The sequence below is a fragment of the Heterocephalus glaber genome, unplaced genomic scaffold, assembly GCF_053883595.1.
Source record: "Heterocephalus glaber isolate CG9 unplaced genomic scaffold, H.glaber_assembly_v1.0 deba00001504, whole genome shotgun sequence".
In the NCBI taxonomy this organism is placed as follows: Eukaryota; Metazoa; Chordata; class Mammalia; order Rodentia; family Bathyergidae; genus Heterocephalus; species Heterocephalus glaber.
The window spans coordinates 70,696,331-70,718,690 of NW_028258324.1; the positions used below are offsets into that span (position 1 = coordinate 70,696,331).

At 41.6% G+C, this 22,360-nt stretch overlaps 1 protein-coding gene across 6 annotated transcripts in view; it reads left to right on the forward strand.

Moving 5' to 3' along the window:
- Positions 1-511: 511 nt before the first annotated feature.
- Abcc5 (ATP binding cassette subfamily C member 5) overlaps positions 512-22,360 on the forward strand; it is an 86,959-nt gene continuing 65,110 nt past the window's right edge. For 5 of the 6 annotated variants that reach the window (XM_004834907.4, XM_087186809.1, XM_021256281.2 and 2 more), the window contains exons 1-2: positions 512-699; positions 4,318-4,500. In XM_004834907.4, the coding sequence (XP_004834964.2) occupies positions 4,372-4,500 (129 nt within the window). In that variant the 5' untranslated portion in view covers positions 512-699; positions 4,318-4,371. The remainder of the gene's footprint in view (positions 700-4,317; positions 4,501-22,360) is intronic. The other variant, XM_021256315.2, reaches the window with a different exon arrangement.

Sequence of the window (22,360 nt, forward strand, 5' to 3'; positions counted from 1 at the left end):
TTTTAAAAAGGAAACGATGAGTTAGCATAGATTTCTAAGACTCCTGGCACTTTTAAAACTGCGTTCCTGGCATTTCATTATCTAGAAATCAGGCAGCTCATTATATGCTGGGCAGTTGGGATAAACATGAGAAAGGTGGTTATCTATGCAGAACGCAAGAGCAAGCGAATGTAAAATGCCAGGGGCCACACAGACAAGGTTTGGGGCTGGATGGCTGTGCTTTCGACTCTTCCGCGGACAGAAGCAGGCTGGGATGACCTTCACGATATTTTCTGGCACGTGAACTGCCTCAAGGGTTGCGAGGCCCTGCCTACGAACAACGAGCCGCCTGTAACCGCATGGCCACCTGCCACCCTCCCGGCTGCCCACTGGGGCACACGACCGCAGAGAAGACTCCAGACCCGATAGCAGAGACACTAGAAGGACGCGACAGAGCCGGGAGCACGGTGAGCAACCGGGAAGCCCGAACCCCCTCCCGGGAGCCGCCGGGGCTTCTGGGAAATGTAGTCCTGGGCTGCGCTCGGGGCCCAGGAACGCTGCGCGCAGGACTACGACTCCCTTCGGCCTGGCGCGAGCTGAGCACAGCACGCCTGCGCCGTGCGGCGGCCGATGCCGCTATAAAGGCTTGTTTTGCTCGGATCCTGATGCTCGGTAGCGTGGTTGAGTGGTCGGCTCTCCTGTCTGGGATCTGGGGCACAGGTAGGTGACGGCTCCGACCTTACCTCTACCGTATCGCCCGGTTGTCATTGGTCTCCTTTGCGTTTTTCCTCGGCGGGCTGTGTTCCGACGTCGAGCAGTTTGGGGGAAGCCGAGTCCGAGAAGCGGGGCCTGGCCTCGCTGTAGTGTCCCGCCGCCCCCTCCTCGGGTTACGACGCCTGGGGGCTCGTGGTGGGGTCCTGCGTTGGAAGGGGCACTGGTGGGCTTGGAATGAGTGGTCGGGTGCCGGCTTCATCCCCGGATGCCGCCACCAGGGGGTGCTACGTCCGCGGCCGCGCGGGTGTGGGTTGCAATCCCTGGGCCAGGCCGGAGCGGGCGGTGGGAACGCCCTAGCGCCGGGGCCACCCAGCGAGGCTGGCCTGGGAGAGACTCCTATCCTGAGCTTGTGGGTGGGAGGCCGGGAGCACCCCGAGAGCGCTCTGGTTTAGTAAACGAGTAAATGGAGGTACGCGGCATAGGCACGCACCGCAGCCCGGTGGCAGAGCCGGGAATGGAGCCCAGATCTCTTGACTGTCATCCAATGCCCTTTTCACTTGTACAACCTAGGGCTTGGGCGTTGCTTTGCATGTACCAATCACACCGGGGTCGTTGGGTTTCCGCACTGACATAGGGAGGCTAGAGGCAGATGCACGCAGGAACGATCGGGAAACTTTCAGGTTTTGAAGGAGATGGATAGGTTATAGTGGATAACGGGGGCGCGGTAAATACGTGACCTTTTAGCTTTGAAGCTTCCTTGTGCAGTTGTAGCCCAGAAGCAGAGTTCCTGAGTTGCTGGAACCCTACTCAGGAATGCAGTGTGGAGGCAACTGGGAGACACCAGTCTGGCTGGTTACAGTTGTCAGGATTCTGCGCCGCTCCCCTCCCCCATGCCACTAGTCCGTGGCGCTGTGCCGGGAGAAAGCCTACCCTTTTAGCGAGGGCAGGAGAGTCCTGATGCAAAAGGCAGCTGACTAGGGAACCTCAACCCTGTCGAATTTGAGTGTGGTCACTTATTTGGGGGTTCCCTTATTTTGATTTACTATGGTGCTTTCCTTGTACAGCTCTGTCGAGAACCTTCAACAAAAATCTTTTCTTGCCCCTCTCGCTAGCTTGGCAACTTAGCATTTGGAAGACTCTCTGTTAACTTCAAGAGGTAACACCAGAAAACGGTATACTACACTAGTATATAAAAAAAGAGAAGAGGTCTGGCGTCCTGGTCCTTAGTTGCTTGCTTTATATTGGGGGATGGGGTCTGCTGCTTTTTTCTAAACCTAACTGGCTTCCTGCCTGACATTTCCCTGAGACACAGAGGACAGTGTCCTCTGCTCTTCAAGGCCAAGAGACAGTAACTTTGTGCCTGTTCAGAGCTTGCCCACTCTCATGACTCTGCTTGTTTTTCCAGAAAATTAGAGGTGGGGGTGGTCAACATAATGGAAAGCTGTACCCATACCCCTCTCAGGTGACATAACCTGGTCCCTAAGGATAGTTTAGGATAGGTCCCCTAGGGTAGGTTGCTGAAGTCCCTGCCTTATACCAGTCAAAATAAGCACAAAATACTTATTTTTATTGTAATGGAAGTCATTTCATCCCTGCCACTCTGTGCTCATACATTCCACTGATTCTGCTTCATCCTTTAAAATAAAATGATTGAAAGAATCTGGATAGATAATTGAGGTTCTTTTTGATGTGGCACTTAGTATAATGAACAAATTACCTTGTCCTCCTCCTCCCTCGCCCTTCTGCCTATTTTTACAGTAGGACTAATTTTCCTCTTCCATATACTCAGCCAGGTGAGGGAATCTTTGGAGGGGAAGATTGGATTTCGGTGAACCCTGTAACAAGAAAGATTCCCTAAAAAAAAGAAAGGCTCCCTTATCTGCAGGCGACAGTGGAGACACTGGCCGATGCCAGGTCTGTTTATAGTTTAGCTGTAATGAGGGCTCAGTGGCCTGGTCACTGTGCTCTTGCTTAGTAAGCCCATGTTCTTTACGGTGCACTTTGTCATTGGGCAAGGTGATTTTTTTAAAGATAAAGTCGTAGCTCTATCAACTTAGAACCAGAATTAAGACAGGGAGGAAGTTGAGCTACCTTTGTACTGCTGACTTGTCTCTATGAAGGACGTTTAGTCCCTCATATTTAAAGGATTAGCAAGTATTCCTTTTTGATACTTTAAAAATGAATTGTAGTTGTCAGAATTTTGTGACGCAGGAGTTGTTTTTAGTCACAGTGATAGTGGGAATTTACGGACTCCAAAAGGGAACCCAGCTACACTTTTTTCATTTCTAGTGAGGTTGCTATGCAAGGTGTTTTTCTCAGCTTGTGTCTGGAAAGCTGCGAACTTTCTGAAAGTGGAAGAAATGTTTTAGAGTGGTATGTGGCTGGTATTTTTTATTTTATTTTTTTGAGATGGGTTCACTGTGTAGCTTGAACTCACTATATTGACCAGACTGACTTCGAATTTGTGATCCTCCTGCCTCAGCCTCCCAAGGGCTGAGATCACAGACTATGTGCTACCACACCTGGCCTTAGTTTTTTAAAAGTGGCCAGAGTTGATACAGGATATTGATTAGTTAGGCAAAAAGGGTTTAGAACAGTTTCAGGTAGAGACTAGGTAAGATTTAGCAGTAAAGGGTGGGAATTTAGTTTTTATTATTATTTAACAACCACTTTACTGAGGTAGAACTTACAAAAAGTTCCCGTTTTCTTTTTTGGCCAGGTGCACACCTGTAATCTCAGTGACTTGGGAGGCTGAAACAGGAAGTGTGCAAATTTGGGGCCAGCCTGGGCAACTTTGAGGCCCTGTCTCAAAATCAAAAGGGGTGGGTAGTAGCTCAGCAGTAAGAATGCTTACTTAGCATGTGTGAAGTCATTAGTTCAATACCCAATACAGAAAACCAACCACTCTTTTAAAGTATATAATTCAGCATTGTTGGTTCTTTTAGTACATTTATGGAATTGTGTAGCCATCACTACTATTTAATTTAGAGATATTTTAGTATCCCATGGGGAGTTTGTGTTTAAAGTTAAATTACCCTATTGTTTCATATTTTAATGTGTAACTTCGTGGAGCTTTAACGTAATACTGGCTAATCCACTAGCTAATTATAAAAATGTAGGATAGGTGTTTCATAAGTTTTCATTTAATAAAATTTGGTAGGAGTAATGATGTCCATTTTATTTTATTTTATTTTTTTCGGTACCAGGGATTGAACTCAGGTCCGCGGAACCACTGAGCTAAATCCCTGGTCCTGATGTCCATTTTAAAATTGTGGACTTTGTAATGTTTGGAATAAGCTGAAATTGCCTCTAGAGAGTTAAATTTTTTTTTTAACCTAAATACTTTGTACTTTGGATTTGAGTTTAGTTGAGGAGAGTATTGTTTTTCTGTTTTTTTTTTTCCCCTTGGAGATAAGAGAGGGTAATTTTTCTTGATTCTATTATACTGTATTTTTTCTTTTTAAAAAATGGAATGTTCTTGAAATTTTGGGGGAAAACTATTTGTATAACTGTAATGGTAGAAAGCTTTAGTACCTTTGCACGCCCCTCCTCATTTTAAGGCACTTTATCATTAATTAAGCACAGTTTAGGAAATTCATGTTCTTGATAAATTTTTACTTTCAGAAACCGTGACGAAAACCGGGAGTCTGTGAGCCCTGGCAGCTCCAGGCAGCAAAGATGAAGGACATCGACATAGGAAAAGAGTACATCATCCCTAGCCCTGGCTACAGAAGTGTCAGGGAGAGGAGCGGGGCCTCCGGGCCGCACCGAGAGCGGGAGGAGTCCAGGTTCAAGAGAACTCGACAGGTCTGCCCCTCTGTCTCGAGTCCCTTCCCTGCTCTGCCTGTTGCACTGGGCCACACCGCCCCTCCTTTTTTTGTACAGTCTAATTTAAATATTTATTTTTCTTTATTAGCTTTATGTTACTGTTAAGAATAGCTCAGTGGTGCAGCATGTGCTTAGCACCAAGAAAGGAATTTATGGTTAATTAGGGAAGAGTCCTTGGCTCATAGTAAGCACTCAATAAATGGAAGGAGAGGGTGTATCAAAATCTCTCAGCTATTTTTTAGTGACTCCATTTTGAAGCCTTCTGAAAAGGCTTCATCTAGAAGACAACTTACAAGGGAGCAGTCTGGGTAGAGAGGAATATGAACTATTAAGTTTCATTTATGTGCTCAGACAAGATTGGTTTTATTCCTTCTCCCTGTTGTCTGTGTTTAAAATATGAATCCTTTGGAGAGACATGCTCAGATTTCAAGCAGTGATCTGCAGTTAAGTTTTTTAGGTGAATTCATGAGTGTAAACCAGTCTTTAAAATCTTTTCCTCCAATAGAAATGGTGAAGATATACTGTAAACTAGATGTTTTTTTTCCCCCTTTGAGGAAAAAGCGTTATGCATTTTCTTTTCTTTCTTTCTTCTTTTTTTTGGTACCGGGGATTGAACTCAGGACCTTGTGCTTGCAAGGCAGGCATGGTGCCACTGAGCTAAATCCCCAGCCCCACATTTTCTTGAATTGCAAAGGTAGCTATGGACAGAATAGGGGTGTCTGGGCTTAGGAAATTGAGGTTTATGTTTATGTTTTCGAAATGTGAAAACTTAAGAAAGATAGGGACTTTTCAGTTGACCGTGGGCTTTCTTAGCCTGACCAACCTGTCCCGCTTTGGTGCATTAGAACTCTTGCTTATTAATGAATATTTTCTCTGATGGATCTTTAGAATGTGTATTTAGTGTACTGTATTTAGAATGCCTTACTATTCAGGCTTACCTTTCGGTAAACATAGATTCAGTATAATCAGTGTCAGTTTTGCAACTTCTTTGTGTCCTTTTGTCTAGGCCTTATGTTAATTAAACATTATTGAATATAGCTGAGTGCTAGACATGACACCATTGTGGAATATTCACAAAGGTGACATTGGAGTGGGGCTTTCAGGGGTGGTTAGCTGGGGAGGTGTTTTAGGCCATAGAAGGAATGACCTCAGGAAGAGAAAAAGTACATGGCCTGTCAGAGTATGGGTGCTGTCTTAGTGGTTTATGTTTAACACAATCAACATTGATACTAAACTCATAGGACCATTGAGAGTTAAGTGAGATTAGATAATCCATATAAAGCACAGCATTACCTGGTATGCTTGGTGCCCCGTAAATGTTAGCTCTTATCTTGTGGTTTTTGTTTTTTTTTTTGGTACGATCGAACTCAGGACCTTGTGCTTTCCAGGCAGGTGGCGGAACCACTGAGCTAAGTCCCCGGCCCAATGTTAGCTCTTAGAACTAGTTGTCTAGCGTATAGGATCTGTAAAGGAGAAGGAAGATTCTAGGTGCTGTGCCAAGGAACCTTTGGCTATGGGCATTGGGGAGCTGTTGGAAATTGATGAGAATTTTTTAACCCTTTATTTTGAGATAACTGTAGGTTTATATGCAGTTAGAGAAAATTATGCAGAAAGTTCCTTTGTGTACTTGTTCCAATTTCCTCCTCGTTATAACATCTTGAATAACTATCCTGTATGATCACAACAGGATGTTGCTTCACACTGATAGGATCCATTGACTTCATAAGGATTTCACCGAGTATTTTACGTGTATCAATGGGAGTGCGAGGATGTGCATCCTATGCAGTTTTCTCACACGTTTACATCTGCTTGATGACTGCCACAGTCGAGACACTGAAGTCCCATCACTAGGGTTTCACACCCCACACTTTACAGCCACTGCTGCCTTCCCTTGCCTCTCTGCCAACCTCTAGCCTTTGCCTTATGTCTGCAATTTTGTCATTTTAAGAATGCAACTGTATAAATGGAATCATATGTAATCTTTTGAGATTGATTTTTTTTTCACTTAGCCTAATTCCCCTGATAGCCACCTAATTTGTTAGGTGCTTCAATAATTCCTTCTTTTTTGTTGCTGAAAACTCTGTTACACCACAGTCTGTTTAATCATTTATCCATGGAAGGACATTTGGGTCACTTTTGGTTTGTAACAGTTAACAAATAATGGTGCTTTTAACATTTCTGTATGGGGTTTTGTGTAAACAAGCTTCATCTCTTTGGATAGAAGTCTAGGACTCGAATTGCTGGGTCATATGGATAAGTGCATACTTAGTTTTATGAGAAACGGCAATACTCTTTCCCAGAGTGCTTGTATCATGTTACATTCCTGGCAACAATGATCGAGTTTTTCTGCATTCTTGCCAGTATTTGGTAGTATCATTTTTATTTGAACCATTCTGATAGGTATGTCCAATATCTCACTGCAGTTTTACTTTACCTTTCTCTAATGGCTACTGACACTGAACGGAGGTGTTTGTTTGTTTGTTTGTTTGAGACAGAGTCTCATTATATAATTCAAACTGGCCTTGAACTCACTATGTAGCCCAGGCTGACCTTAAACGCACAGAAATTTTCCTCCCTCAGCCTCCTCTAAGTGCTGGGATTACAGGCATGGGCCACCACAGGTGGCTTTTGAGAAGGTATTTCCAAAACTAGATTTTTATCTTAGAAAGAAAATGCAGAAAAGTCTTGTGCAGGAAAAAGACAAAATACACGGAGCAGTCAGGAGGCCGCTATGCCAGTCCAAATGAGAGAGGTCAGGGATCTGCTTCAGAGTGTAGAACTGAAGGTGGGGGAGCCAGGAGGTGGAGGGGCATCTCTGGAAGGGGAGGAAGGCATGGGGCCTCTGGGGTTGGTGGTGAGGACTTAAAACTATTAGTGGACATGTGGGAAAAGATGGAGAAGATTTGGGAGAAAAGAGTGAGTGACTGATCGCTTCTCAGCCTCCTGGTTAAGATTGAGTGTGAGGAGTGAGTGCTTTTGAACATGTGGGATTGAGGTGCGTCCAGGTAGAATTATCAGTGGGTAGAGCATAGACACAAAGTAGAGTAAGGAAAAAACCTGGGAGCTGTTAGTGCATCCACGTAGATGAAGCCACGGGAGAGAGGAGGCTTTGCCTGTGGGTGGCTGGTGGAGGCTGCGGAGCAGTGTGTGGCCCTGTGAAGTGCCCGGTGCAGGGTCCTGTCACTTTGTTGGACAGAGAGTGCAGGGCAGCAGGAAGCATCTCCTCTAGGTGGAGGACTGTGAACTGGGTCACCATGGACCGAGTCAGCCCTGGTGATAGCGGGCCTCCCTGAGTGCCTGAGTCCTCATCTGGAACAACAGGAAGGCCACCACATCCACACAATTTCAGGAGCCCGTATGAAGCTTATTTTCATCACTTTCCTGCTTTCTGAACTTCAAGTTCAGTGCTGTTTCCTGATTTTTACCATATTCTTGTACCCTCTGAACATTTTTTACCTAAAGTACTTTTTAGTCTACATTCTCTCTCCTTTGCTTAGCCTTGACCTAAGCAATAAAATTACAGATTTATTCAACCTGTTTTTGTGTACACATTAATATGTATGCATAGCTGTTACTTTTAGAAGTTCACTTATCGTCTGGAACCTTCTTGAATACCACCTGTTATTTATCTTGGGCTTGGCTCATATGTTATGTTTGCTCACAGAAGGGAGCCAGCAAGATGACAAAAATTTTGTGGCCTGAGGTGGTATAAAAGTGGATAATTTAAGTTTTTAGGAAGCAGAATGCCTGTGTAAGCATACAGGTTTTTTTGTTTTGTTTTGTTTAGTAAACAGCTAATTGGGAGGACTTTGCATCTTCATGTCACATCATCATAACTGTCATTTGTGTCTGTTAGAGAGGAGATCTGGGACAGGACTTCCTAGATGCCACATATGCCTGCTGCTCATCAGAAAGCAAAGACAGTACCTCAAAGTAACAAAAGATAAGGATATATCTTGTTTTCTTAATTGGAAAATAAAGTTACATTCACACTGTTAGCCTTTGATAGGTCCAGTTAACATGGAGACATGAAACTATGTCAAACAGGTGTCAGCAGTGAAGGACCAATGAACATGTTCTGATTTTAAACAGGCCAACACTGTAAACAAGATTTAGAGACACTGTTTGGCTATTTCTTAGTGTTAAGACCAAATCCTTCTTTTGGAATACTCTGAGAAGATTGTTCTAATCAGTCATGTTTCTTGTAGTTCCTACATGTGCTTAGAGATAATTGGGTAAAAATAATGCCTTTGCACATCTACCCCTTCTCCAGGACTAAAGTCGGTGCCTGTGACCATGCGCAGTCTGATGCTGAGCAGACACCCTTCAGTCCTGAGTGTTAAAGAGTGGTGGCGTCAGTTGCTGTTAGTTCTTGGAGCCTAAGAGCTAACTGGCTGACTTCAGGCTGGAACTGTTTCATCTTGTTTGAAGATTTGTATCCGGCCCACTACTGAACACTGTTACAGTGCCTGAGGCTGATTCTTTGGACTCAGCTCCTCTTCTTATAATTGTGCTCATTATGCACATGAAGATCATACGACTCCACAAACCCTGATTGTTTTGTTCTTGTTGTGCTTTTTGGTGGTCCTGGGGTTCGAATCTAGGGCCTCTTGCGTGCCAGGCACACACTCTGTCACTGAGCTCCACCCCAAACCAGATTTGCTATCTTAAAATGCAAGATTTACTCATTTTTTATTCAGCAAACATTTGAGCACTCTCCAAGATACAAGCATAGTGCTGGACCCAGAGGTCTGGTGCAGGTAAAGCTTCATGGATGCGGGGCCTGCCTGTCCTCCAGTAGATTCATGAGTTCACAAACATTACATAGATGACTGTAATTCAAGTGCTGTGGAAATTAACAAGGAAGTGCGTGTCCCTCAGGGAGGACTTGAGGGAGCATTTGACTAGAGGTGGAGGAGTAGGTATAATTAGGAGAAATGAAGAACATGCTAGGTGGAAAAAAGAGTTGCAGGCAGAGAGACAGCTGAGCGCTGTTGGCTTTAAACATAAATGTGTGAAGTCATGTAAAGAGGGCTAAGTCAAAAAGAAAAGAAAAAGTGCCGGGGATTTAGCTTAGTGGTTTTGCCGCCTGCCTCGCAAGCACAAGGTCCCGAGTTTGATCCCCAGTACCAAAAAAAAAAAAAAACCAAACAAAAAAGAAAAGAAAAAATAAAAACAGAGGGCTAAGTTAGTGAGTTTCAGATTATGAGGGTTCTTGATTAATAAGCCAAGGAGTTTGGGATTTCATTGGGTTTTTTTTTTGGTACCAGGGATTGAACTCGGGTCCTTGTGCTTGCACACCAGGCGGTGAAACCACTGAGCTAAATCCCCAGCCCAGGATTTCATTGTTTTAATTTAATATTTAGGCAAAAACAAGACAGTGCTGTCATATATTTTTTATGAAGCTTTGCTTTATTGTGCTGATGGTTTTTCTTGGTGCTCCCTGTCCAGTGCTGAGGGTGATTTGTTTTTCATTAGCATGTCTAATCAGAGAAAGGAGGAAGAATGGGAAATAAGCAGAAGTCAGCAAAAGTTCACATGCCATTATTATGGTATTATTTTTCCCTTCTCTCAAAAGTACCATTGGTGGAATTTTCCTCCAAGTTAGGATATTCTTCATCTAGAAAAGGTGACAAAGCAAATATTCATAAAAAACCTAGGGACCTTCCACTTAGCATTTTTTAAGTTCTTTGCCAGGCTGACTCTTTAGCCTTGGCTGCAGTTTTCATAATTAGCTTCTTGAAATATTTTGGTGAGGTGAAGTTAATTAAGGATGTAGGTCTAATCTCTTACCAGGAACGATTCTAAGACATATTATTAGGAAAGAGATAAAGCTCATTACAGAAAATGTGCAAAGTATATAAGATTATAGCAGAAAAAAATAAATCAGTCTTGACCTTTCTACCCAGCGCCAACACTGCTTTTCCTAAAGTAGTCCGTGCAGTAACATTACACCTAGAGAGCAATTGACCCCAAAAGCTGTTCTTACAGACCCACCTCATGCAAGTTTGTTTATACATTTGTGTTTTCAGAGTCAAGAACATTACTTGTGAGTTTGCTTGCTGTTAGGAAGGAGAGTAGGATGAGGGAGATTAGTATTTTGTGGCTATGCATTATTTTTCTTTGAATTGGTGTTCAATGACTTAGCAGATTTTCCGGACAGTGTTAAGATAAGTAAGAACACCTGCTCCTTTTTTTTTTTCCTACTCCCTATAAGCACCCATCCAGCTTGGCAGGGCACAGGCCCTGCTGGATGTGACACAGGCTCTGGCCTCATGCCAGCTGTTGGTCGCCAGCAGCAGCCCAGAACCCTGGGTGGAGATGGCAGCCCAGGCAGCTCTGCTGCTTGGGGATCTCACCGCCAGCTCCACCCTGATGGGGCTCCTGAGCTTGGTCTGCTGCCTCCACAGTGAGCTGTCTTGCTACCTGCTGACTGCAGCAAGACTGCACTGCCTCCTGAGGAGGTGCTGCTAAAGGGAAATAAATACAACTTGTTGGCATGGGTTAAAAGACCTTTCTGTCAAAAGGGAAGGATACTATCGGAACTAGCCTCCTGCTTTCAAAGCAGTTTTAACTAACTCAGTCTGTGTGTTGTGACATAACTGAGGAGCCAGGAACGCAGCTCAGTGGTGGAGCACTTACCTGGCAGGTGCAGTGCCTCTGACACTGCAGAATGAGAAAAAGTAATTTCAAGGTTACAAACGGCCAGTGAAAACTTCCAGAGAAACCTTGGTTCTATTTTAGGTAACCTTCTGCTAATAATACTTTCTTTAATGTCTTGACCATTTTCCCTCTGTCTTAATAAAAAACGAAAAGGTCACTGCCAAGGAGAAGAAATGGTGTCTCTAGAAGTCTTTGTATTGGTTGTTCCTGGCAGTTTCGAACTTAAAAGACTAAGTGATATTCATTTGGTGCCCTGAAGCCCACTCATTAGCAGAATTAAACTCATCTAGCCCTTCCCCACCTGCCCTCCTTTTAGGGAATAAGCTGTTTAGATGTTCATAAATGATTTAATTATTTAAGATTGTTTTCTGAGTTAGCTATTCAAAGACTCAACTTAATTCTCTTAGTAGGTACTCAGTGAAGGCTTCTGTTTGACAAAGCCTGCTCATGAGGGAGAAAGCAAGTCTATAAATAAATGTGTGTACTTTAAGAGACAGGTGGGACCTTTCTGGCCATTCTGCCCAGTTCCTGTGGCCTCAGCTCCCTGGAGGTGGTGAGACCCTGGAGAGCGGGCCGGGTCTGTACGCCCTGAGTGAGGCCGTTTCCAGTATGAGGTGACGGAGCGCAGCTCTTGGCTTCCCTTCAGAACATCTGTCCTGGCTGCCCGGCGTCCTGGCCAGTGTGCGGGGCTGTTGACAGGAGCGTGGAACAGTCCACCAATGCCAGCAGTACTGACAGCTCTCCTCGATCTTAGAGTTCAGGGTGTGTTTGTTTTCAAAAGCAAATATTGCCCAAAGGGATTTGCATGTTGTTCTGTGCCATAGAAATAGACACATATTCAGGCTGCTTAGAGATAAGTTATACAGAATGGTTGCAATAAATGTAGTCATTTGGCTTTTTAAGAATCCCGAGAACTTTACAACCTTGTGTTTACTTCTAGTCGATGTGGTGTAGCTATGGTATTGAGCAGTCACTTAATTTTTGTCAGTGTTGCGTCTCATGGTAGAAAAACAGCTTAGTTTTCCCCTAAGAGGAATCTTTGTGTTTTGGCTTGCCATGGTGGGCAGTTTTAGCCAGCTCTGCAATTCAGTGGTCACAAACAGAACCTTTGATGCCTACACTAAGCATTTGATGCTAAACGCAGTGTGTTAAGCACTGAACGAAGTTCTATTTGCAGATTGTATTTTAGCTTTTTTTTTTTTTTGTAAGCTAAAGCCTGAAAATCTTGTTGAAAGTATTTTTGTCAAGTGCAACAGACCAGATTCAGAAGTTCCACTATTTCTAAAACAGTGATTTTCAAGCCAGGCTGCATATTAAAGTCCCTTGAAGAACATTAAAAAAAAAAATCTATGGAGCATTATCTCAGAGCAGTTAGTTCAGTCTCTGGGGTAGAAAGCAGGCATTGGTGTTGTTTTCAAGATCCCTGGTGACTCTAACCTGTAGCCAGGGCTGGGAACCTCTGCTCTGTAGCTCATGGAATAAAGGTTGTTCTGTCCCTTCAGCCAGTGGGCTCCAAGTGTTTCCCTGCCCTGTGATTCATTTTCATTTTAATCCTTTGAAACCATATCATGGTATTAACTGAATCTTGGACCCCCAGTCTAATAGGAACTTTGAGTAAGGTGCTTGGAATTAAGCTTATGAAACAACTGAACTCCCTCAAATCCCCATCATTTATGGGGTAATGCTAGATTCTGATCTGCAGAAAAAACACCTGTTTTACCATGGCGCTGTGTAATTTATAGCATAGTTTATGTGTTTACCCTTGTGAATCATATTAACAGCTGACATTGGCATGAGAGTAACAGCACAGCGGTAAATGAGCTGACGTTCCAGCTAACTCCTCTTCCCAGAGTTGGATAGCTGCCAGGTGGTAGGGCTGAGATTAGCAAGTCACCTGCATTTGAATAGTAGGTGAATAGTACGCTTTTCCTACTCTATTTTCTCACCCTTGTGAAAGTTGGTTCTAGAATGTTCTTGGCCCACTTGACTGAAGTGGATGCTATTTGGAAGTTCTTAAGGGAAGAGCTTGAGATGATCAGGGTCATGTAATCAAGCTGCTGGGAAGAAAGGATGCTGTCCTTGGTAGGTTTAACTCAGAGATAGCGAGGGCAGCAAACCATGAAGTTAGCTGGTCTTGGGAGGATATCAGCTTTTTAATTTAAAAGCAAATTTTAATTTCTTCTTTTTAATTGAATTTTTAATATGTGGAATCTCTTGAGAACTATATCTGGTGGTACAACAGTTTCGTTAAAAGTTTATCTTTCTAGCTGTTTGTTGTAAAGGCAGCCTTGGGACTGGGACCTCTGCAGAAAAGCTTCCCTTGGGTCAGGAGGCTGTGTAAGAAGAGGCCACTGTCCTGTGTTTGTGTTAAGATCTTATGAGTTATGGAGAGGAGAGGGAGACTGTGCTGCAAGAGCTGTGGCCGGTCGATTCCGATCATGTCCCAGAGCTGCTGTCTTGGAGAGATGTGTGGACAGGAGCACCATAGCCTCTAATCCACCCAGAAGCTGAGCGGTGCATCCATGTAGCATGTAGATGCTGCCATCTTTGTATCCAGGAACAGCCTGGATGAACCCCCAGCCCTGAGGCTGAGGAAGGCTCTGCTGCTGTTGTGCTAGTGCACTCTTTAGCCCAGGTAATCATGTCCCAGGGCCTCCAAGAGGAAAGGCCATGGCTGTTCTGTCAGCAGACATCCACTCTGCCCACCTAAAATGAGATGAGCAGCCTGGATAAGTGGTGGTTGTGCGGTGTATGGGTGTATTAATTATTACACACACAAAGATGGCATTAGGAAAGTCTCTTGTGCAGGCAGCTCTGTTTGCTCTTGGTTTGAAGGTTCCTTGTCCCATCTGGCTGCTGAGCCTCAGCAGAATCTGAACTTTTTTTTTTTTTTAGGTGCGGGGGATCGAACTCAGAACCTTGTGCTTATGAGGCAGGCGGTGGAACCACTGAGCTAAATCCCTGGCCCTGAACTTTTTTATATATATTTAGGTTTTACTTTTTATTTTTAAAAATTTTATTGGTACATTTTAGGTATACAATATAATGACATTCATTGTTGGAAATTTGCTCCTTTACGTAATCTTTCTTGGTTCTTATTTTCGTGCCATTCCCCTGCCCTCCCTTCAACCCCTCCATCCCTCCCAATTTACAAAGACTTTGTTTCCATTTTCTCACATTAATTCCATTCCCTTCTTTCCTTTCCCCTACTCCGCCTAGAATCTGAACTTCACTGTCCCTTTTTAGCTCTATAGTGTCCCCACTCTTTCCCCATTGCATCACCGGGGGAGGAAAAAAAGCTCAGTGTTCCCCAGCCACATAAGCTTGGGGAAGATACAAATGGCCGCAGTGTCCTTGTTCGGTGTTTCTTTCACCTCTTGGATCTTACAGCATTTTTTTTTTCATTAAGTTTATTGGTACATTTTAGGTATAAAATACAGTTATATTCATCATTGGGATCTTGTACTTTTACATGATGAATCGTAGTTCTTATTTTTACCCTATTTCCCTGCCCTCCCTTCACCCCCTCCACCCTTCCCTGTTTTCAGAGACTTTGTTTCCTTTTTTTCCTTTTCTCATGTTTTTTCTTTTCCCCTGCCCTTCCCACTTCCCCAACTCCTTTAGAACTTTTCTTCCTAGTTCACATTATCGATTATATCATTTGAACCTTATTTACACTTTTAGTTTTTCACACCAGAGAAACTGTTTGGTATTTACACGTGTTCCTATTTATTTCACTTAAGAGTATGGCCTCAATGTGGATCCGTTTAGCTATAAATGTCTCTAGTTTCTCGTTCTTTATGCTGAATAGTACTCCATTTTATAGAAAAACCACATCTTTATCCAGTTTCCAGTTGATGGGCATTGGGGCTGTTTCCAAGTTTTAGCTGTTACAAACTGTGCCTCTATAAACATGGGGCACATATATCGCTGTATGATTCTTTTAATTCTTTTGGAAAGACACCCAGCAGAGGGATAGCTGGATGAAATGGAACCTCTAATGCTAGTTCTTTGAGGTATCTCCATATTGATTTCCACAGTTGTTGCACCAGTCTGCACTCCCACTAACAATGGAGAAGGGTTCCTTTCTCCCCACACCCCCGCCAACAACATTTGTTATTCGTTGATTTCTTGATAGCAGCCATTCTTTCTGGAGTGAAGTGGAATCTCAGTGTTGTTTTCATCTGCATCTCTCTAATGACCAGTGATACTGAACATTTTTTCATATATTTGTTGCTTTTTACTTGTTTGTCTGAGAAATGTCTGTTCATTTCAGATGCCCATTTTTGAATAGGGTTTTTATATTTGGGGGTCTGATTTTTTTCAGTTCTTTATATATTCTAGATAGTAGACTTTTGTCGGAGGAACAGCTGGTAAAAATTTTTTCCCACATTGTAGGTTGTCTCTTAGCTCTGTTGGTGGTTTCTCTTGCAGTGCAGAAGCTTTTTAATAAGATGAGATCCCAGTTGTTGATTCTTTGTGCTAGTTCCCGTGCCACTGAGGTTTTGTTCATAAAATCTTTTCCTATGTCAGTGTCTTCGAGAGTTCTACCTAACTTACCTTCCAGTAAGTTTAGTGTTTCTGTTTTAATATTTAGATCTTTAATCTACTTCGATTTTAGTTTAGTGCTTGGTGAAAGATAGGGGACTAGTTTTAATCTTTGGCAGGTTGAAGTCCAGTTTTTCCAACACCATTTATTAAAGAGGGTATCTTTCCTCCAGTGAGGATGGTTGGCTCCTTTGTCAAAGATGAGGTAGCTGAGTATGTCTGGAGTTGTTTTTGTATCTTCTAATCTATTCCACTGATCCTCGGGTCTGTTTCTTTGCCAGTACCATGCTGTTTTTGTCACAGTGGCTTTGTAGTATAGTTTCATGTTGGGGATTGTGATACCCCCTGTCATGTCTCTGTTGTCTAGAATTGCTTTTGCTATTCTAGGTCTCTTCTGGTTCTAAATGAATTTTTTGGATTGTTTTCTGTAGTTCTGTGAAATATACTGTTGGGCTTTCAATCGGGATTGCATTGATTCTGTATAGCAGCTTTGGAAGTATGGCCATTTTCACTATATTGGTTCTTCCTACCCAGGAACAAGGGATATCTTTCCATTTTCTTATATCCTCTTCTTTTTTCAAAGTGCTGTAGTTTTCAGTGTAGAGGTCTCTTGTCTCCTTTGTTAGATTGATTCCTAGATATTTTATTTTTTTGGATGCTGTTGTGAAAGGAATTGTTTCCTTAATTTCTCTCTCAGTGAGTCTGTTATTTATGTGCAAGAAGGCTACTGATTTTTGAGTGTTTACCTTGTATCCAGATACTCTACTGAATCTGTCAATTAAGTCTAGAAGTATTTTGGCAGAATTTTTTGGGTCTTCTATGTAAAATATCATATTGTCAGCAAATAATGACAGTTTAACTTCTTCCTATATTTTTAATCCTTTCATTTATTTCTCTTGTCTAATAGCTGTGGCTAATGTTTCCAGAACAATATTGAACAGGAGTGGTGATAGTGGGCATCCTTGTCTTGTTCCTGATTTTAACATGAAAGTTTTCAGTTTTTGACCATTCAGTATGATGTTGGCTGCTGGTTTTTCATAGGTAGCCTTTATCAGGTTGAGATAAAGACCATCTATTCCAATTTTCTGTAGGGTTTTTATCATGAATGGGTTTTGGATTTTGTGGCACGTTTTTTCTGCATCTATTGAGATGATCATATGGTTTTTGTCCTTGACTCTGTTAATATAGTGTATTACATTTATTGATTTATGTATGTTTAACCATCCTTGCATCCCTGGGATAAATCCAACTTGGTCAGGATGTATGATCTTGATGACCCTCTGTATTCTGTTTGTCAGTATCTTACTGAAAATGTTTGCATCTGTGTTCATTAGGGAGATTGGCCTGTAGTTCTCTTTTTTGGTTGGGTCTTCTCCTGGTTTTGGAATCAAAATAACAGTTGCTTCCAGAATGAATTTGGAAGTATTGCTTCCCTTTCAATTTCATTGAAGAGTTTAAAGAGTAGTGGCAATAGATCTTCTCTAAATGTCTTGTAGAATTCAGCAGTGAAGCCATCAGGACCTGGGCTTTTCTTTGTTCATAAAGTTTTAATTACATTTTCAATTTCACTGATTGTAATTGGGGTGTTTAGACTTTTTATATCTTCTGTTCAACTTTGGTAATTCATATGTATCTAGGAATCTGTCCATTTCTTCTGTGTTTTCCATTTTATTAGAGTACAGGTTCTTGAAGTAGGTATTGATGATCCTCTGGATTTCTGCTGGATCTGTTGTGACTTCACCTTTTTCATTCCTAATTGCATGAATTTGAGCCTTTTCTTTCCTTTTTTTTTTGATAAGGTTGGCTAAGGGTGTATTGATTTTATTTATTCTTTTAAAAAAACAACTCTTCAATTCGTTGATTTTTTTTTTTTCTTTTTCTATCATTCTTTTAGTCTCCATTGCAATGATTTCTGCTCTGATCTTTAGAATTTCCTTCCTTGTACGAACTTTGGGTTTGTCTTGCTCTTCTTTTTCTAGGAGCTTAAGGTTCAACATTAGGTTGTTTATTTGAGCTGGCTCTGTTTTCCTAATATGGGCATTTACTGCTCTGAATTTCCCTTGTAGAACTGCTTTCATTGTGTCCCATAGATTCCTGTATATTGTGTTGGTATTATCATTTAATTGTAGAAACTGTCTAATTTCTTTAATTTCCTCTGTGACCCATTGGTTGTTCAGGAGGGTGTTATTTAATTTCCATGTGTTTTTATAGTTCTTGTGGTTTCTTATGCTGTTGATCTCCAGTTTAATTGTGCATGATCTGATAATGTACAGGGGATAACTTCAGTTCCTTTGCATTTACTTAAACATGTTCTATGAGCTAGCATGTGGTCTATTTTGTAGAATCACCCATGTGCAGCCGAAAAGAATGTATATTCTGATTTTGTGGGGTGAAACTCTCTCTAGACATCTATTAAGTCCATTTCTTCAAAAGCTTGGTTTAGTTCTATTATTTCGTTTTTGATTTTTTTGTCTAGATGATCTGTCTGTTTGTGACAGTGGGGTGTTGAGGTCTCCCCGTACAATTGTATTAGTGCTTATTTGGTTTTTCATGTCCATTAATATTTGTTTTGTATAGTTGGGGACATTAGTATTTGGTGCATGTATATTTATGATTGTCACCTCTTCCTCTTGGATTGTTCCCTTTATAAGGATGTAGTGGCCTTCTTTATCTCTCTTAGTTTTGGTTTGAAATCTATTTTGTGTGCAAATAAGATAGCTACTCCTGCTTTTTTCTGGGCTCCTGTCTTGTACAGAACTGTTTTCCATCCTTTTACTTTCAGTCTATGAATTTCTTTGTGAACTAAGTTGGTTTCTTGTATACATACAGCATATTGTTGGATTTTGCTTCTTAATCCATTCTGCCAATCTATTTCTTTTGATTGGTGAGTTGAGGCCATTTACATTGATGGTTATAACTGATATGTATTGGCTTATCCTTGTCATGTTATTTTCTTGTTGTTGGCTCTTTTTTTTTTTTGTATTTTCCCCCATCTCCCTTTGATTTCTTGCCTTGCCTGGTGGATTTGCTCTCTTGGGCCTCATGAAGTTGTGACCTTCATTTTCTTTTTCGAGGATTTTGTTTAGAATTGTTTGGAGTGCTGGTTTGGTATTCATGAAAATTCTCAGGTGTTCTTTGTCATGGAAGTATCTTATTTCCCCATCAATTTTGAAAGGTAATTTTGCAGGATACATCAGTCTAGGTTGGAGGTTGTCATCTTTTAGGGCTTGAAATACCTCACTCCAGGCTCTCCTGGACTTGAGGGTTTGTGTTGAAAAGTCTGCTGTGATTCTGATGGGCTTCCCTTTGTATGTCGTTTGTTTCTTTTCTTTAACTGCTTGTAGTATTTTGTTCTTCTGTTTGGGTTTCAGGGATCTTGATTATTATATGTCTAGGTGTAGATTTTTTTTGATTATGGCCAGTTGGAGTCCCGTGTGCCTCACTCATCTGTATGTCAAATTCTTTTACTCTGTTTGGAAAGCTTTCTGTCATTAATTCTGTTAACAGTTTTTTAATGTCATTTGTACCTTCTCCTGATTTTTCATGGATTCCTATCAGTCTTGTATTATTATTCTTTGCGTCATCTAGGAGCTGCTGGATTGATTTCTCATGGTCTCTTACTATTTTTAAGAGAGCTCTCTTTTCATGGTCACTGACCACAATCCTGTCTTCTATATCTGATATTCTGTCTTCACATTCACTCATTCTGCTGCAAATGCTTTCAGTAGAGTTTTTAATCTCCTGGATGTCTGTTTGAATCTGTTTCATGGATTCTATTTCTTTCCTGTGTTGGGTGATCATGGTTTCCATTTCTTTCCTTTGCTGGGCATTCATGGTTTCCATCATGGTCCCGCGCTCATCCATTTTTTATCTGTTTCTGTTCTAGAGTCTCTAATCATGTCTTTCACTCTGCTGACCATCTCTGTCTCACAGCATTTTTGCCTTTGGAGCAAAGCAGTTGCTGTGATGCCTCTTGTAAGGTCGGACCATCTGGCCAGTGAGAGCCTTGTGTGCTGTGTGCTTAAGAGAGATAAAGAGAATAGGCGCTCAAGCCTCATCCCAGGAAAAGCTTTAAAAAATTACTTCTGAAAAGGGTTTTAAAGCATTGTAATGTAAAAAGCAAATGGCTTGGGCTGGGGATGCAGCTCGGTGGCAGAGCACTTGGCCAGCACATGTGAGGCTCTGGGTTTGGTCCTCAGTACACAAAACAAAACAACTTCATAAAATACCTTCGCTCACATCTCATATATCAGGTACTGTACTGTGTTAGCCCTTTAGGTGTCTAGGGCTGCCTTAGTGCTCCTGAGATTTTGGGCCAGATAATTCTTTGTTGCAGGGCTGCCTTGAGCATTGTAGGATGTTTAGCATGGCCTCTGTCCACTAGAGCTAGTAGCACTCCCCAGTGGTGACAACCACACGTCTCTAAATGTCCCTGGCAAGCAGAAGCACCTTCCCTTGAGCCCTACTGGGTTGTATTGCCTGGCACAGTACCACATGTGGCTGTTGAGCATTTGAAACATGGCCAGTTTGAATTGAAAGGGTTCTGTTAGTAGAGAGTGCACACCAGATTTTAAAGAGTTAGTACAAAAGTAAATATTTCATTTCTGAAGTGTCTCATTAATAGTTTTTATATTCATTGTATGCTTAAAAGATAATGCTTTTTGGATAGTGGTGAATAAAATATATTATTAAAATTAATTTTACCTTTTACTTTTTTTGTTGCTGTTGTTTTTGAGATAGGGTATTGCTGTGTAGTCCAGGCTGGTCTTGAACTCATGGCATTCCTCCTGCCTCAGCCTCCCAGGTGCTGGGATTACAGGCATGTGCCACTATGCCTTATTTACCTTTTACTTTTAAAATATGGCTACTAGAAAAATTTAAGTTACATTATGTGGCTTACATTGGTGACTTGCATATTTCTATTGCATAGTACTGAGCTACAGTGTTGCCATGCTATAGTTTTGCCATTTTATATGAACTGTTTAGATCCCCCTAAAGCCATTATTGAAATTCTCTCACCCTCACCCTCTCTGTCCTGTACTAGGAATTGAACCAAGGGCTTTTTGCATGCTAAGCAAGTGCTCTTGAATGATGTTTTTCTTTAGAAAAATTTCCTTTTACATGAAAACTATGGAGATATAACATATGTAATGTGGCACCTATTGCCAGTTTTTTCTCCTGTGTACCTGGCTGATGGCATTTTAAAAGTTGATTCAGTGTTTGGGTAGTGCATGTTTGTCTGTTTCCTTCTTTTCTATGTTGGGTTTTGTCTCTATTTTTGTAAGGTATATACTTATATCTTAAAATCGAATTTATGTTTCTTGGTTGGTGACATTGGGGGTTTTTGTTCTGCCCTGTATCCCAGCACCTAGAGCACTGCATATGCATAGTAGGTCCTCAATAAGAACTGCTGAAGGAATGGAAATATGTTTCAGTTAAAAATCAGCTACTAACCTAGGCACTACTTTAGCTTTATTCCCTTTCTTTAATGCTAATTTCATTATACAAAAAGTTTTCCTTTTTAATATTTAAACTCATCCATCTTACCTTTGACAAACTTTTGACTTTTGAGGAGAAATAGAGGGGATCTCCCTTCCATAGCTGGGCTAGATATGCTGTTTGATTTTTCTATTTATTTCCTCATATTAATATAATTTTTTAGGGTTAATTCCAGATGGATTAATATGAAACCTGGATCTCTTCATTCATCTGCAGCCTGGTACTGTCTGTCCTGGTGACATTCACTCATGATTCCTTATCCTGCCATAACAGTATGTTCTTACAGCTTGAATGTATTAGGTTTTTTTTTTTTTCTCTCAGTTCATTTGCATCTCAATCCGTTCAACCTTAGAATGTTGATAACTCACCGTGTAGAGTGTTGGTATATTTATTTTTACCTTTGAGCCGGCACTTTTTTTCTCCCGGCATGCTCAACCATGTAAATTTTCTTTTTTTTTTTTTTGGTACCGGGGATCGAACTGGGGTCCTTGAGCTTGCGCAGTATGTAAGCTTTTTAGGGAACCTAGAATGGAAGAGGAGTTAGATGTCTGTAGTTATAAATATGAGACATCTGTGAGTTACTGGCTTGGTGGTACAAAGGTGTTTTATGTTTAAACAAGTCTGCAATGTAGCTATTTCCTAGCATCTGCTCATCTGTGGTTTAAAGACAATTAGGATTGTACATTTTCACGATTAAGTGAAACAGTTATACATTCTAGTATTCTAATTGTGACTGACTTTGGCAACTACTATTATTGCATATAAGGGATTAGTTAGGAGAGTCAGATAGAGTCACAGCTTATTTTAATCTGGTCCTCACTCTGGGCAAGAAAGGGCAGCCTTTTATGCTGAGATCGTCTTGTACAGTTATAATTTTTTTGCTTGTTTTTTCTTTGAAAGGACATGCATAGCGATTCAGAGAAACTTGAGCCTGGATTCAAATTCCTTCCTGCTTCCATTTAGCATCTGTGCACCTTAGTTTCCTCAGCTGTAAAATGAAGGCAGTGGTACCTATCTTATAAGGATTTTATAACGATTAGTGAAGTATTCAAAATAGTGCCTGGCACGTAGTATCTGCTGTGTTAATTTGTTTTAAATTTGTATAGATTTTATTGGTCACCTTCATGTA